General features: G+C 48.3%; 1 protein-coding gene across 1 annotated transcript in view; it reads left to right on the forward strand.

The window, feature by feature from the left end:
- IL7R (interleukin 7 receptor) overlaps nt 1-17,217 on the forward strand; it is a 369,475-nt gene that overhangs the window by 294,599 nt on the left and 57,659 nt on the right. The window contains exon 6 of the mRNA XM_086960526.1: nt 5,884-5,971. Within this exon, the coding sequence (XP_086816652.1) occupies nt 5,884-5,971 (88 nt within the window). The remainder of the gene's footprint in view (nt 1-5,883; nt 5,972-17,217) is intronic.

Below are 17,217 nucleotides of genomic sequence, written 5' to 3' on the forward strand. Positions count from 1 at the left end.
ATTCATAAATATACAACACTAAGTATATAAAACAAACATAAACCTCACATAATTATTAATGAAAACACATATATATATTAAAGACAGTACATAGATCATGTAACATACAAAAAAGAACAAACCCACTAGAATCTCAAGACATTGACTTAATCAAGACTAGACCAAATTGTTAGACAAATTGAACCAACAATACTGATATGTACGGTTCCAAGATATATACATATAAATGTGAAGATATTAGTGGAAAGAAAGAAGCATATGTGAGCAGAGAACCTGTAATCAAAGAGGAGAAAAACATAACGTGACAAGCATACAATTGTCCACAAGTCCACCATCGAGGTCACCACCCACGCAGACGACACCCTCCACACCGCCGAACACATGCACTTCCAGATCCACACCAACCCCAACACCACCCTCAGAGGAATGCTCGTATAGAGACCCCCCGGACCCCGAGCCCAGTTCAGCGACTCCATCGCCGACCTCCCCAGCACCCATGCCCTCGCCTCCACAGACTACATCCTCTTTGGGGATCTGAATTTCCACCTCGAGAACAACAACGAAGTCAACTCCGCCACGCTGATCGACAACCTCGCCAACCTCGGCCTCAGACAACTCGTGACCACACCCACCCACGCCGCCGGCCACACACTGGACGCCGTCTTCTCGACTAGCACCCACGTCGCCTCCAACTACACGACTGAACCCCACTGGACAAACCCACCACGCACCCAACAGCCTCCTCGCCGATACTGGAGCAAAATAACCGAAGACCAGCTGACCTCCACCCTCGCCATGAACCCTCACACCGAGCTCAACAACCCTGACATCGCAGCCCGCAACCTCAGACAGTGGATCGACGACTGTGCCAACACCCTCGCCCCTCTGAAGAAACCCCCCAACAACAACACCAGAAAGAGAGCCTCCTGGTTCACCAACGAGCTTCTGACCTCCAAGCACACATGCCGGAAACTGGAGAAGATCTGGCTCCACGCCCGCACACCGGACACCCAGGCAGCCTTCAAGGACGCCACCCACAGACACCACCACCTCATCAGACAAGCCAACAGATCCTCCTTCACAGACCGCCTAGACAACATCGCACACAACAGCAAAGAGCTCTTCCACATCGTGAAAGAACTCTCCAACCCCAGCGCCAATGCCAACGACATCCCTCCCTCACAGGAACTGTGCGATTTCCTCGCCAACTTCTTCCATTGCAAGATCGCTGACATCTATGACAGCTTCAACACCACGACCGACCCGACCGCACCAGACCCCACCCCTCCCTCTTGCACCATCAGCACCAACCATCTGATTTCCTGGTCCAACGTCTCTGACGACGAGACACACAAGTCATGAACTCCATCCACTCAGGATCACCGACAGACCCGTGCCCACATCACATATTCAACAAGGCAGGCGCAACCATCGCACCCCAACTACGGAGGGTCATCAAGTCTCCTTGGAAAATGCGACATTCCTGGAAAGCTGGAAGCATACCAAAATCAACGCCCTCCTCAAGAAACCCAAGGCGGACCCCAAGGACCTCAAGAACTTCCGGCCCATCTCCTTGCTCCCGTTCCCGGCGAAGGTCATCGAGAAAATCGTCAACCTGCAGCTGACCCGTCACCTGTAAGAAAGCAACATCCTGGACCCATCCCAATCCGGATTAAGACGAAACCACAACACCGAGACAGCCCTCATCGAGGCCACAGACGACATCAGGCGCCGACTAGACAACGGGGAAACATCTGCCCTCATCCTCCTGGACCTATCAGCCACCTTCGACATGGTCTGCCATCGCACACAAAAGACCCGACCTCAGGAAACCAGAATCCAAGAGAAGGCCCTCGACTGGACCATATCCTTCCTCTCCGGCAGATCCCAGAGCGTCTTCCTCCCGCCCTTCCGATCCGAAGCCACCGACATCATCTGCGGCGTCCCCCAGGACTCCTCCCTCAGCCCGACGCTGTTCAACATCTACATGGCCCCCCTCGCTCAAGTGGCCCGACACCACAACCTCACTATCATCTCCTATGCAGACGACACTCAGCTCATCCTCTCCCTCACAAAGGACCCGCACTACGCCAAATCCAACATCCACGACGGGATGAAGGCCATCGCCGACTTGATGAGGAGCAGCCATCTGAAACTGAACTCGGACAAGACGGAGGTCCTCATCCTCGGACCCACCCCTCAGCCTGGGATGCCTCCTGGTGGCCGACCACCTTGGGAACAGCATCAACGCCAACCGACCACACACGCAACCTAGGATTCATCCTCGACTCCACCCTGTCCATGTCCTAACAGGTCAATGCTGTATCCTCCTCCTGCTACAACACCCTCCGCAGAATCTACAAATGGATCCCTACCGAGACAAGAAGAACGGTAACGCAGGCCCTCGTAAGCAGCAGGCTGGACTACGGCAACGCACTCTATGCCGGAATCCCAGCCAGACACCTGACACCTGCGCGTCTCCAGCGCATCCAAAACGCCTCCGCCCGACTGATCGTCAACCTACCCCGCCGCTGCCACATCACCCCCACCTGCGAGACCTCCACTGGCTCCCCGTCGAAAAGAGGATCACCTTCAAACTCCTCACCCACGCACACAAAGCACTCCACAATTCCAGACCAGCCTTCCTGAACAGCAGACTCAGCTTCCACACACCCTCCCACCAGCTCCGCTCCACCAGGCTCGCCCTCGCCACCGTCCCCCGCATCCAGCGTACTACCTCCGGCGGGAGATCCTTCACCCACCTCGCCGCCAAAACCTGGAACACCCTACCTACCAACCTACGTCGGACTGAAGACCTACTCGCCTTCAGAAAACGCCTCAAGACCTGGCATTTCGAGCAGTAACGCCCCCCCCCCCCCCCCCACCCCCCCCCCAGCGCTTTGAGACTCAGGCAAGTAGCACGCTATACAAGTCCTCGGCAGTAGTAGAGATTGCTCACTGCTAGGATGGAGTATTAGCCCAGAAAGACTTTCCAGTCATGTGCAGCTGTGCAGCTGTTTTTGAATCACTCCCACTGCAATGAGTAGCCTCTGGATCTTGTCTTTCAATCCCTTACCATCAATCCTCCTCATCTTCTCTTGGTGTTTGCTTGGACAGGGACATCAGTAGAGACTGCAGCCTGATGCTGCAGACCTCCAATAGCTCTCACCCCAAATTCCAGTTAAGACTGGGCTCTTAGCCTTATAAGACGTGTGGGACACACACAGCTGGAGACTACGGGCCTTTCCTCTTACTGTTTACCTACCCATCCCTCCAACTAACTGGGGCTGTTCTTAGGGATATGGCTCGAGACAGTTACCCGCATCACAGAGATTTAAGAAGTGAGGATCTCTTTCTCTGGCTAGCTAACATCTTAAGGGGTTCCTACATGAGTTAAACAAATTCACAAAGCGATCTCACGACAAAGGCTATGTTGTCCCTCTTGAGTCTGTCTACCACTGATGTTGAGACAGGAATGTCCCACTGACTCACTTGTGGACATTTCGGCTTGTATGAGTAGTCCCAGACCCTAGTTGTGGCATCACATGGGTGATCTAGGTTGAAGATAGCCCCAGAGTTCCTTGCTGTGGTAAGCATTGCTCCATACACATATTGTGTCTGGAGAGAAGCCTGAGGAGGACACTTGAAAAGAAGAACCACCCCAAACGAATTCTACAATGTGTGACAGTGGATCCACATCCCCTTTCGAGACGTTGTGTATGAATATGGAAACAGAGCTGGTGTCTCCCTGACAGCCAGTCTCCTAAAGCTGAGGGGACATCAATTGAAGTCTTTCACTTTATGTTGGAGGAGTTGTAGATCTACCAGGAAATTAGGATTATCGCCTTTACCGGAGAAAAATGTTAGTCATTTGTTCACATTTCAAGGGTCTGAAAAGGGAAGGACATGACACTTGAATAGAACTTTAAATAAAAGTGTTTGTTTTCATTTGTATCACAGCCCTTCTTTCTTTGTGTACTTACATTTTCAGTCAGTGCCAATAACGCAGCTCTGGAACACATTTAAAGTGCTCTCTTCTTATAATTACTGTTTTATGAATGTAAAGATAAGGGATAAAAATACATGCCTTAGGTAATTTATTAATTTTCATTTATCATATGGGACTAAAATACTGATCATGATTGTACAAAAACAAGCCAGATGGAAACCCTTTCTGAAGTACCTAGATGCCTGCCTGGTTCCTGAGGAATGGAAAAAGCCTGCCTGGCCCTGCAGGAGTAGAGATTGTCAAGGAGGAGAGAGAGACTCAGTGTGTCCCCCGAGGCTGTGGGACATCCAAAGGGAGATGACGGCACAAGAGCCCCACTATTCCCTCATCCAGGTTCCTGGCAGGAACCACACCTTCCGTAATCAACGCAGCCTAGTCTGGGTTGCAACTGCGTGTTCATCATAGACCCAATCAGGGCTTCAACTGCCATGACAGCCATAGGCTGAAAAATGGGCTTCAACCTTGTGATCATTGTCGGCCCAGTCAGAGCTGTAACTGTGTGACTGTCATAGGCTGCATCTGCCATGGGCGTCGTAGGCCGAGACAGGGGCAGCAACTGCCGTGACTGTTGGCCCAATCCAGGCTGGGACTGTCCCAGGTGGGGCAGTATTACCACCTTCATCATAGAGCACGGCTCCAGGGCTGCATCTGTGCAGTACCACAGCTTCAAAGGACGGAGGCTGGGAGGCCATGCAGATGGACACAGAATGCACCTGGCTTCCCTGCGCAGCCCAGAGAACATGTTGCTCATTGTCGCCTCTACAGTTGAAATTTAAGAGGACTGCGAGAATTGACTGAGGACTTCCCTCGCAAGCAAGTAACATTAAACAGTGTGTGCCTTTGATTTTGAGCAAGGAAGTGCACCTGGGCTTGATTGTTGGCATAAATTGATTTTCAAGAGAGGAATGCACCCAGCGGAGAGGGGTCCGATCAGTAAAGCATTGATAGGGATCAGGGAGAACGCAGCACCATGAAGGCAAATCACACTAAGGTACACTTATATGTATAACACAATGCATTGCGTAGTATTTAGCTATGCTTAGTGCAATTGTATGATTAAAAAGTACTTTCTTTGAAAAACTAAGCTTTGGCTGAGTATTGTAGCCATTGTGTCTCTTTGATTATTGCTGAGCTTGTGTCCCCCACGACACCTCCCCGAGAAGCCTGTGACTGCTCGCCCTCCTATGTGTGAAGTACGTTGTACTTGGCTCAATTTACAGAACCATAGACGGGCAGGCTCCAGGACACCAGTTGTAACCAACCCCAGGCCCTACAGTTGGAGCCCAGTAGCCCCTGTTGGGCCCGTGGGCCCCCGAACGAGATCCGGCAACTGTATTGTATTTTGTGAACGGGTTCCTGCCTTATGTGCATGTTCTCTGTTTTCTTGGAAGAGGTTTTGTGGATTGGCTGCGTTCACACTGCTTTCACTGTCTGTCTGCAACAAGTTTACATGTGGTCATGTGGTCATGTGTCACGTGTTGTTTCACCATAATGTGTGGGGCATGTTTTCCTTACATATGGAGCCCAGATGGCAGGATTGTGTAACGATGTCCAGATATGATTATGACTATCGTGTGTCCACCTCTTGGGTTAATTAATTGGAATGCTGAGAAAACAACCTGCACACACTCTACATCTAGTGTGGACCTATCACAGTGGACACTGCCAGTGCCACACATAGCACCCTTCATTCGCACGGATGCTGTCATCCCCATTTCTTGCTCTTTTGACAATGTATATGCATGGTCAGTCAGGCCCAAATTCTTGAGGGTGGAGCATGTTCCTTCTAGGTGTTCTGAAATGAGTATGTCAAGTCAGGAGAATACGTCTGTTGAGTGTCTATATTTAATACTGATGTCTCTTGTCCTTTCTAGGGTTACCGATGATGACCATCACATTATCCACGTTGGGCGCCCTGCTGCTGGTCATCATGATTGTCATCGTTTTTCTGTGGGAAAAAAGGTACAGTGTTCCACTTGACTTGGGTACCATGTCGCCTTGTACGAGTGACAACCCTGTGATGTTCATGGAGGACATGAGGATACAGGGTAGAGATCCCCAGGACTCACTGTATGCCTGCTGTTTTTGTATTTACATAATGAATAATGTTATTACTTACTTTCATGGAGAGGCTTTGGCTCTTGATTGCCACTTTGGGTCCATAACTTCAAAAAGACATGGGCGCCTCAAGTATTCTTTAAGGAAAAGGTGCTTTAAATTATATTCAATCCAATAGTACTGAAAATATAGATTTGAATGACTTTTTATATTGTCAAAAGTAATGAGTAATGACTTGTAATCCATAACAAGGAGAAATATGTTTCTAAGCTATGAAATAGCAATCTTTGCTTTTTCTTAGCCTTTCAAGAAAAAGAAACAATGTATGACTCAACCTGATCCTAAAGAGGCTGGGAAGGAATCACCTCTCTTTCGTTTACAAGGGTTATACAGTGAGTTGGTCCCTGAAGGGAAGAAACGCTTTAGTGCGCTCACAACGTGCAACTCGCTGTCCCACACTGAAACAACTCCCAAGCAGAAAAGACAACTGCAATTACTGTGGGTTGACCGAGGGTGGAGCCTTTTATTCAAACAGACGCATTGACTCATTGAGAAATCAAAAATGATGAGCAGAGTTAAGGAGATATTGTTATGAGAACACAGGATGCAAGATTAGCCAAATCATACATAATTGTTATGAGTAGGTAGGACATAAGGCTGAAAAACAGCTCGGAGATTGTGCAAGCAATACAACAGTTATGTCCACCTTCCCTTACAACGGAAAATTTCAGAATGCAAAGTGCCAGCCGGCCCCTTTTACCTTATCCATTGCCCATGCCCTCAGCCAAGGCTGTACCTATTAGGATCTTCTCCCCATCACTCTGAGGGATGGGCAATTCCCGCAGTTCCTTTTACCAACCCATACACCAGAGCACCGCCAAGCGCTTCATCCCTCCGGGGTACCTGACACCAGGCAAATCCCCCCAAATGTTAAAATCCAGGCATTCCGGGGTGGGGCAGAAAGGTCCAGGACCACCAGCAGGTCAGCGCCCCCCCCCTCCTGCCTGCCCAGTGCCCACACAAATCAACACCCCTCCAAGGGGAAAGTTCAGTAAATAGGTCCACATTTGGGGTAGCCCCTATTTCTGCTGCAAGAAATTCTGCCAAATTCCGCCTTCCCTGAGGGGTGGGTGGTTGTGTGAATGCTGTATGATGGATCTTGGTGCACAGAGAAGGAAAAAGAGGCTGCTCGTTCACATTGCGAGAGCTTATATGCTGCAAACCCCGGACAGGCACAACTCAATGACGTGAGAGGCAACCCTCTTTTGTGGTAACATTGATGAAGGACACTCCACCTTGGCTCCTGCCCGTGGAGGGAATAAAGGTGCGCCTCGGCGGGGGGGGGGCGCGTTCCATAGTGCGCTCACAAAGTGCAACTCGCTGTCCCCCACTGAAACAACTCCCAAGAAGAAAAGACAACTGCAATTAGTGTGGTTTGACCAAGGGCATAGCCTTTTATTCACACAGACACATAGACTCATTGGGAAATCATAAATGATAAGCATAGTTAAACAGATATTGTTATGAGAATACAGGACGTAATATCAGCCAAATCATACATAATTGTTATGAGAATGTAGGACATAAAGCAGAAAAACAGCTCGGAGATTGTGCAAGCAATACAACAGTTATGTCCACCTTCTCTTACAGCAGAACATTTCAGAATGCAAAGTGCCAGCAGGCCCCTTTTACCTTCGCCATTGCCCATGCCCTCAGCCAAGAGCATACCTTATTGGGAGCTTCTCCCCATCACTCTGAGGGATGGGCAATGCCCGCAGTTCCTTTTACCAATACATCCACCAGGGCAACGCATAGCACTACGTCCCTCCGGGGTACCAAACACCAGGCAAATCCCCCCAAAATGTTCAAATCCAGGCATTTCGGGGTAGTGCAGAAAGGTCCAGGATCACCAGCAGGTCAGCCCCCCACCCTGTCTGCCTACTGCCCACACAAATCAACACCCCTCCAAGGGGAAAGTTCAGTAAATCAGTCCACATTTGAGGTAGCCCCCATTCATGCTACAAGAAATTCCGCCACAGGGTGAAGAGGTCACTGGCGAACTCGCCCTCCCCCTCAGCTACCACTGAAGGGCCTCCTTAACACCGCTTATAATAATACAGCTGCCCAAAGCAGAGCTTCTGGTCCCTATATGTTAAAATGGACGCTTCCAATTATGCCTCCGATGCAGATTCCCCAAAGGGTACCTATTCGCTACCTGGTTACAACATCACCTTATAAACTGAAGGCCATACTGCCCATACTTACTGGCAGGCTGGAGACGAACCCCCCCTAAAAGCCATACTGACCTTACTTATTTATCTATACTACTATTATAAAGAGAGAACTGTGGGGCATATTACCAACAACTAGCGATAATTTTTGTCTCTAACTTGTTTAGAGACAAAAATTATCGCCGCACATCGGCGATTTTTATCGCAGATAAACCTTGCTATTAACAAGGTTTATCGCAAATGCGATAAAAAACGGCCGAAATGCATGAATATCGCTGAAAAGTCAGCGATATTCATGCATTATCGAGCAAATGCTCTTAGCCATGTTATCCACCTCCCATTGGATAACATGGCTAAGAACTGCTCAGGGCAGGTGTTAGCTTTTGGAGATATTCCCGCTTAGTGCGAATATCTCCAAAAGTTGGTAATAGGAGATAGCGATGTTAGCGACTGTTTTCAGTCTCTAACATCTTGGCACGCCCACTTTGCATCTCATTAGTGATAAATATCACTGACATGCAAAGTGGGGCCCAAGATGGTCGCTATCTCCTACTAGCTGTCGCTAACTGGTGTTAGCGACAGCTTGGTAATAGGGAGATAATTTTATCTCCGCTTTCTTGGCTTTTAAAGCCAAAAAAGCGGAGATAAACCCCCTTGTGTGTCCTTTGAGCCAGGTAAACTCGAAAAGTACACCACCAATCCAAACACCCAAGACATCTTTGAAAACCTCAGGGCAAGCAGAAGGACATAGGCTATATAAAAATAAAAAATATACGTTCTTTAAAAAATGTAGGAATAAAAAAAAAGTAGTCCCTTGCAAGTAGCGCCGGCCGCGACCTGCGTGATGACATCAGGAGCGCGGGGAGGAGCGGCGTTCAGGAGCAAGAGGAAGAGCAGCGGACATGAGCGCGGGGAGGAGCTGCGGACAGGTGGGGAGGAGCGGCGAGCGGCGGACAAGCGGTGAGGAGCGGCGAGAAGCGGAGGAGCAGTGGAGCAGTAAACTCAGCAGCACGGGGAGGATCGGCGGCTGAGGTAAGTGAAGCAGCTGCAGGTGCGCACCGAGGGACGGGCGGAGGGATGGGCGGGGGCCATGAGTGCTCGCAAGCCTTTTACTCAAAGTCGGGACGTCGGGGGAAACAGCGGACAAGAGCCGCAGGTGCGCACCAAGGGACGGGCGGTGGCCATGAGTGCTCGGAATCCTTTTCCTCAAAGTCGGGCCGTCAGGGGAAACAGTGGACACGAGCGTGGGCAGAAGCGGCCAGGACCAACAAAACCGGAGCAAGGAAACACTGTAAGTACACTGACACTCTGCTGCTCCCGGCCGCTCTGCTGCGCATCTCCTGCTGCGATGCCCCCCCAGCCCCCTTCTGCCCCGGGCAACGCCAGGGCGGGCTGCTAGTTTATTTATAAAGTTGTATATAGCGCTACTAGCTGGATGGCGACGGACCACCCTAGAAGCGTGGTTCGCTCCATTGCGGTATTGTAAGTATTCCACCCAAGCTCAGCCTCCTCCCACGTAGGAGGCTAATGTAAATATACCCTTGTTGGGCCACTGATGTCTGGGGTTGGATGACTCTTCCATGTCCTCATGCCATCCTCATAGCTTACCTAGGATTCTGTATCCCATGTGCGGTCCATACCTTTCCTGAAGGTAACCCTAGCAGTGCCCATGGGTGTGCCAGTGGGTTGTGAAAAGGCTGCTGAATACAGAAGGTTTTACTGAGTGACACCGCACTTGCGGCATGAAACCCATAGGAAAGACTGATTCAGGTGATAACACTTACTGACCCGAGTGTAACTCCCAGGGGTTGGTTCACCACATTCCTTTATTGCCTCAGCAGGCACAAAAGTCAATTGCTTCGCCCCTTGACCGCTAGTGATTCACCCTCGGGCATAACAAGGACCTTGAACCCCATTGGAGCGCTGCAGGATAGACACTGGATTCTACTGCCACCCTAGCATCACTATGTTAGTTCCGCCTTCCTTTTAGAGGACGATTGTGGGCTTGCATGTTTGATGCTCACAAGGAGGTCAAGAACACTTGTCCTCTCAATTCCTCTGGCTTAATACATGAATGTCAGTGAGATGTAGTCAATACAACCAGTGTGGGGGCCTTATGATGAGTTATGCAAACCCCTTCGTATAACCGGGCTCCCACACTGCCTAATAAGAATTGCACACCTGTACCAGTTGAGTAATACCCGAGCCTGGACAACCCTTGCTGCACTCTGGATTGTCTTAAACACCCCTGTTCCAACCTTTCTGACCAGTGAGTGAAGAGCGTAATTAGAACAAGACCTCACCTAACTATACCCAGCATTGCTACTGAGTGACCAGTGTCCTCCCCATGCAAAGAAATGGGATGCATTAGACACCTGTATGATTAAAGGTCAAAAGGACTCTCGTCCAAATAAAATACTGTAACCAGCACGAATTGGTGACCTCTGGTCAAGACGTCAGCCATAAGGTGAACCAATAACCCCGCCTGGGGACGACAGACTGCCTGGGAGTACTCAGTCCTGGGGCCATTGGAAATGAACTCCCTTGGCCTTCGAATGTTTCTACCTTCTGTGTCGAAAACCATTGCCCTCCAATTTTGTCACCTCCCTGCTCAGAAGCAGGTTTTAGTTATGAAGAAGAATACGTCTTGAGCCTCTGTTTACGCAGAAGCAAAAGCTAATATTATAAATATGAAGTATGCTAAGATCAGAGATGCATAACCCTGCCTCCTGGTAAAAACCTTTTCATACCCATCAGACCCTCCTTCCCCACCTATTTACCTCACACTGGCCCCAAGAAACGATGTGCTGGTAAACTCCACTAGCAACCCCTGGCACCAATTAAACACTAAACAACTTTCTTTTTCTTCAATAGGGGTTCAATGTTGACCGTATCACTGCGATCCTGGGAGGTGGAATCACACAATGACATTTTCCTGTATCTCTAATTACAGAGAGAGTGGAATTTCCTGCTCTGCAGGGAAGCAGATCAGAGGACAGTGTCTTATCCCTTACCCTGCTCTGCTGCTAAGAAAGTGAGACCCATAACTCTCCCTGCATATTCCCTTAGGGGAGGTGACCAACACGCGTAAAATACCTATCACTAGTCCTACTGGTTTAAAAAGAAATACTGCCATTTCTGGAGAGCCATCGTAGATGGATTTACTATCTTTCATCCGTGTTCGTAGATTTGTGGTTGAGCTCCCACTTAATCGTGATGTACCCCACCTGGCTGTTCTTGTGGCAAATTACCCAACCTCTTTAGATGGCAAGTGTAACTGAGAGCCAATTATACCAACCCCCTTAATGTTGCATTCCCAAAACATCATGGATCCGACATGTGCCACCATCCTAAGCCTAAATCTGTGCCTTAAATAACTGTAATTGCATTTACATAGCGCGTACTACCCCAGCCGAGGCGTCAATGCTGCGCCTCTTCTTTGTGACGCATCCTGTGCCCACGAAGCAGCTGGGGATGAATGCTATCTCAGGATTAGGGCAGAATGATGCATCAACGCTGAATTGAGCTGGCCAAAGCGAGCTGCACCCCCTAGCCGATGCGCTAATGGGTAGGAATAATCAATTAATCACTGCCCCGGATAGCCGATGAGGCAGCATGACGTCCATTTCCAGTGAATCGTTCAAGAAATACAATGCTCCCCATAAGCATGCGGGTGAGGTATCACCCGCCCGAGAATGAGAGTTCAGTGGTTGCCTACAGATGCCTTAAAAAACAGAGTGTCCTACCGAGCGGTGTGCATGCTTAAAGGATTCTTATCCGGCTGGTCCCTCACTGGAAAGCAGAGGAAACCACAAGCCGTCTCAGGTACTTCGCCTGAAAGTGATCGTGTGGTGGAGCCCGCTAGTTCTTGGCACCATGATGCAGAAGGATCTTAGACAAAGCAATAAGTTCTGAAGCTGGGATATTAACTTGGTTGACTATCCGAGATGCTATCTATTACTACTCAAATTTGTCAAGCGGAAAGTCTGCATAACTGTTCCCCGTTTGAGCTTCTGCCTGCCTTAGAGCGTCGGCACTAAGAAATTGAATCCCTGTTTACCCAAATGTGCACCAAAACCCATGCCACAAGTCCATCTTGGTGCTGGCAATAATTTAGAAGTATGGGGTGCAGAATAATCGCCATGTTTCCCACTCATACTCCTATAGGTCGAATTCCCATTTTTAATATGGCCCGAGGCTAGTATTGGCGTGGAACAGAAGACAGGCAGCACCATTAGATAGACTAAAACCTCCTTCCAGTCTGGAAAGAACAGCAGCTGAAGGCGTGAAAATGTGCGAGGTTCCTCAAGAGCATGTGGTCTTGAAACTTTAGCCGAATCTTGAAAATGTCCACGAATGGACTCATTGGGTTTCCATCTAGGGAAGTACTGTATTACTCATACGGTATTGCTGGCTCATGCATGCTGTAATCTGACGCTACAGTGTTTCTTTATGTTCCAGGAGTACCCTTGGCAAAGTTTTATTTACTGCCTCATTTTTATCTGATGCCTGTTGCTTGCCCTACATGACAAAAATTCACTCTGCTCATGCTTGGTCTCCTGTAGCCGGGTCACATCCCTTTATGTGCTCCAGACCAGATCTTCCTTATAAATCGTTACCTCTGCAGCCCAAGATTCGGCTTCATTTTTTTTAAATCTACACTAAGAGGAGGAGCCTCTCATTACCCCAGAAACAGAATAATGCCCATTGTTTTTGGTCTCGCCTGCGTTGCAGCCCATGCGCTGCTCGCTGGCGAGACATTTTGTGAGAGAGGGATTTCAAAAAAGGGCTTTAAGCCCCGACCCTCATTTCTATTAGCTGGCGTCACCGTTTATGTACAAGTAAGTAATTCTTTATTTAGATATAAAAACATATCTTTAAAGATTGCACAAATTACATTATGTACAGTTTTATAAATAAAAAATGATAAAAGAATAAAATGTAACCGTAAGCATGCTAGTTAAAACATTTCAATTCATAGATTGGCCCACCCGGGCATTGCAAGTTCTGTTAAAGTGCATATTCGATCTTGTCAATCGGCAGTACAGTCTCCGCAATGTCCATTTTATCTAGGGTGCGGTAAGCGTGCTGAATGAATTTGGACAAGTTTATGTTTAAGACAGTATTATCTGGAGACTAAGCAGCGATAATGGCATGCCTACAGGTCCGAATTCCCAGCCTGTTCCATTCTGGCTTGAGCAGACACCTGCATTGGAAATTAAATAAGGGACAGATGCAGAGCACATGCAGGATTGTTTCTGTTGCTAACCCGCATCCTCTGCATGTTGTGTCTTCCTTCTTACGGCGCCAGGTGGGTAGGTTTTGGAGAAAGCGCCAATCTCCCATTCTTAGGGCTATCAAGCAGCGCTTTAGATAAAGTGAAAATGTCATGGAGAGGTAGGCTGCAGGGGTCAGTCGATTGTAGGAGTTAACTACCGCCCAGGAGTGACTACGTTTCGTGACAAGAGCTTTGTCTAACACCAGAGATTTCAGTCTTACACATTTTTTGATTACATTTTTAAAAACAGTCTGACTTGGGTTAAGAGCCCAGAGATCAGCAACTGACATTTGATGGATGTAATCATTCAGAAGGCACCCGAATGATCCCCCTGGATTAGTCTCGTTGATTTCTTTCCAGATTAGGGACTCTAGTGTACCTGCTTCGGCCTGTCTTAATTTATGACACAGCTTGAGGTAAGTACCCACGTTAGAAGCTTCATAGTTGGTTAATCCCAGCTCTAACCTAATCTGGGCCGGGGAAGCAGTGCTCGGTAAATGAAGTACCTTTCTGTAGATTTTGGTTGTGTGTTTGTTTAGGGCAGTATTCATTTTACCTTTAAAGGTCTCTATACCATAAGAAAGTGTTGGTCCAATTTTTGCTCTAAGGACTTCTAGTAGAGGGGCAAGGGTTGGACCTGAGAGTTTCTTCGATAGCTTGGCCAAGGATACCACTAGGGCCGTAGTTTTAGCTATGATCACACTACTTTGCTTTGAAAAGCTGCCCCTTGCATCCAAGTGGACCCCTAAGTATTTGTATGATTGGCCAATCGAAAGATTTATTTTGTTAATTGACCAACCACCGCCGCTGTAGTGTTTCTTACCAAAAGGGACTATCAGAGTTTTCTCCATGTTAATTTCTAATTGATTGCCAGTCGTATATTGCGATAATGCAACAAGGAGCCTTTGTAACCCTACTCTAGTAAGACTAAACAGGGCCAGGTCGTCGGCATATAAAAGATTACATATTGCCGCTCCTCCTATTTTGGGTGGATGACTATTTACCTTGTCTAGACTACTTGACAGGTCAGATATGAATAGGTTAAAGAGAAGAGGGGCCAGCACGCATCCCTGCTTTACACCGCGTGAGGTCATAATTTTTCGCGAGAGGTGCGAGCCGGACCCTAACTTCACTCGAACCCATGTGTCAGAGTAAAGCTGAATAATTGGGTTCAGTATGTTGTTTGGAATACCCCACTGTGTCAGTTTTTTCCAGAGAGCCGCCCTAGGCACTCTATCAAACGCTGCTTTAAAATCAACAAAGCAGCAGAAGACCATCCTGTTTGTTGATAACGCTTTATCGATTATAGTGGAAATTGCCAGCAAATTTGTCGTAGTTCCTGAATTGGCAACAAACCCTGTTTGGTTCAGGGGGATCAGATCGTGGTCCTTTGCCCATTGCCTTAAATCCTCCAGAATGAGTCCTGCAAAATGTTTTGCCTCTATGTCCAGTAGGGTGATTAATCTATAATTGTTAGGCATAGCACGTGATCCAGATTTATGAATGGGATGAATTATTGCGCCCCGCCATGAGTCCGGGATTGTCCGTGTTCTCAGGGTGTAGTTAAAGAGATTTAGTAACACCATGGACCAGAAGGGAATGTCCGATTTGAATAGCCTTTGTGGTAGGCCATTCGGGCCTGGTGCTCCATCTTGCCTCCCTTTTGTCACAGCTTTGGCAACTCGATCCTCAGTTAGTGCATATGCAGGGGTGGGTCCTCGGATTGTATCCAGGGAGATATTTTGTGCTGCATCTTCCGCTATCCCGCAGCCCCTGGGGGATCTGATGCAGTCCTGGTCGTCTTGTGCCTGAAAGTGATCTGTTAGAAATGTTGCCCATTCCGCTTCCTGTATATTTGCAGAGCCAGAATTTGTTAGGGGCAGGTTGGTGCGGTTAACAAGGGACCAGAATTTCCTTGAGTTTTTTTGCTTGCTTTCCCACACCAATTTTACCCAGTATTGATTTTCCTGAGCCCGTTTCTCTTGGGAGACAGCCCTCCTGAATGCTTTTTGGGCGTGGTGATATGTGACGAGGAAGGCACTATTCCCCGGGAATTTTAACGCCAACCTCAAAGCGGTGTTCCTTGCTCTCTTTAGTGGTTTTAAGACAGCGGAGGATGAGGCCCCTACTGAAGGTGGGCTGTTTAATCTCCGCGCAGTCGCAGGATATGAATTGATCAGATGAAGGCACAGCTGCGACCATTTCCATATCGGGTTGACATCTTTATCAGAACTACCTGTTATGAAGTCCTTGCTTGCTTTTAAAACACTCAGACTGTTGGATTCATTCCATTTGAGGCGCTTGAGGTTTTCGGTGTGAATTCCCTCGTAGGTTATGGGAGCCACTTTATGGAGTTCAGGGTTTGTGGTGAAGGTGATGACCTGGGGCCTGTGGTCGCTTTCAGACCGTGGGTGGATGCAAAAACAGTTCAACTTAAACAGTAGTTCTGAGTTGCAGATAGTAAAGTCTAAGTAAGACTCTTTTTTTCCATTCGACCAGGTCCAGTTTGGGGGTGAGTCACTTGCTGTCCTTCCATTCACTACCAGGTATCCTGCGTTATAGAATCTCGTCACAGAGAGTTCACCTAGTATGTTTGGGGCTTGCTTTGAAGGTTTGGATTGAGTCAACACCTCCAAGATGTTAGTCAGGTCCGGCCCTTCCATGTCTGCTACGTTCCCCTGAAATAGATTTGTATTGAAATCTCCCGTGATAATGCGGTCTGAGTTGGGATATTCAGTAGCTATATCATTCATGATTTCGCACAGTCGGACCAGATGGTCTTTTTTTGTACGGGTGCTGGGATTAATGTACACGTTGACGAGGAGAATTGGACGCTGCATCCCCCAGGGGTTAAATTTGACCCCAAGTAACCAGTCTTCTTTGAGGTGAAATTGATTGAGAGCGCCTTTTAGGTTATTTGAGATGTATATGGACAAACCGCCTTTGGGATGGCCAAATCGGTTCGCCCTGAGAGCTGGTTTCCAAAACTCGATATATCCTTCTATGGGACGGCCCTCTGTCGCCCAAGTTTCCTGTAGGGCGATTGCAGTGTGTTTGCACAAGAAAGCCATAGTGTCTTCGTTTGAAGTTTTTTGATGAAGTCCACTGATATTCCATGAGCACAGTGAGAATGGAGGCCGTCCCTGCTTGGTGTCTCTTTTGTGCCATATGTCCGCCGCTGAGATGGATTTTCTAGAGGGGATGTATGTTTCTACGGGTGGTTCCCCCGCTGGCGGTTAATTTGAATGTTTTGATGACAGAATTGCCGGCAGCCAGCCCCAGCTGTAGTTGCATTCTTCATTGGCCCCGGCTTTTTCCGGCCCTTTTGGTTTGATGTCGGCCCCTATAGCATTTTTTAGGACCGAGTAGGGTCTCACGCATCCTGTTTTTTTGGATGTTAACAGGTGGCTGGGTGAAGTCGGCCTGGTTAACAGGGAGGTGGGGTACCCGGGGGTGGAGTAAGGGTACACTCTGATTCCCCAGTTCCGCAACGTCGACTTCTGTTCAAGAAAAGCTCCTACCCAGCTAGTCGATGAAAAAGTCACCACAGTGACCTCAGATGGTTGATTACCTCGAGGGGAGAGGAATTCGATGGATTCAATATTGTTCGAGGCCAGTCCAGCTAGACCTGGAATTCCTTC

Source organism: Lissotriton vulgaris, chromosome 3_1 (genome assembly GCF_964263255.1).
Source record: "Lissotriton vulgaris chromosome 3_1, aLisVul1.2, whole genome shotgun sequence".
In the NCBI taxonomy this organism is placed as follows: Eukaryota; Metazoa; Chordata; class Amphibia; order Caudata; family Salamandridae; genus Lissotriton; species Lissotriton vulgaris.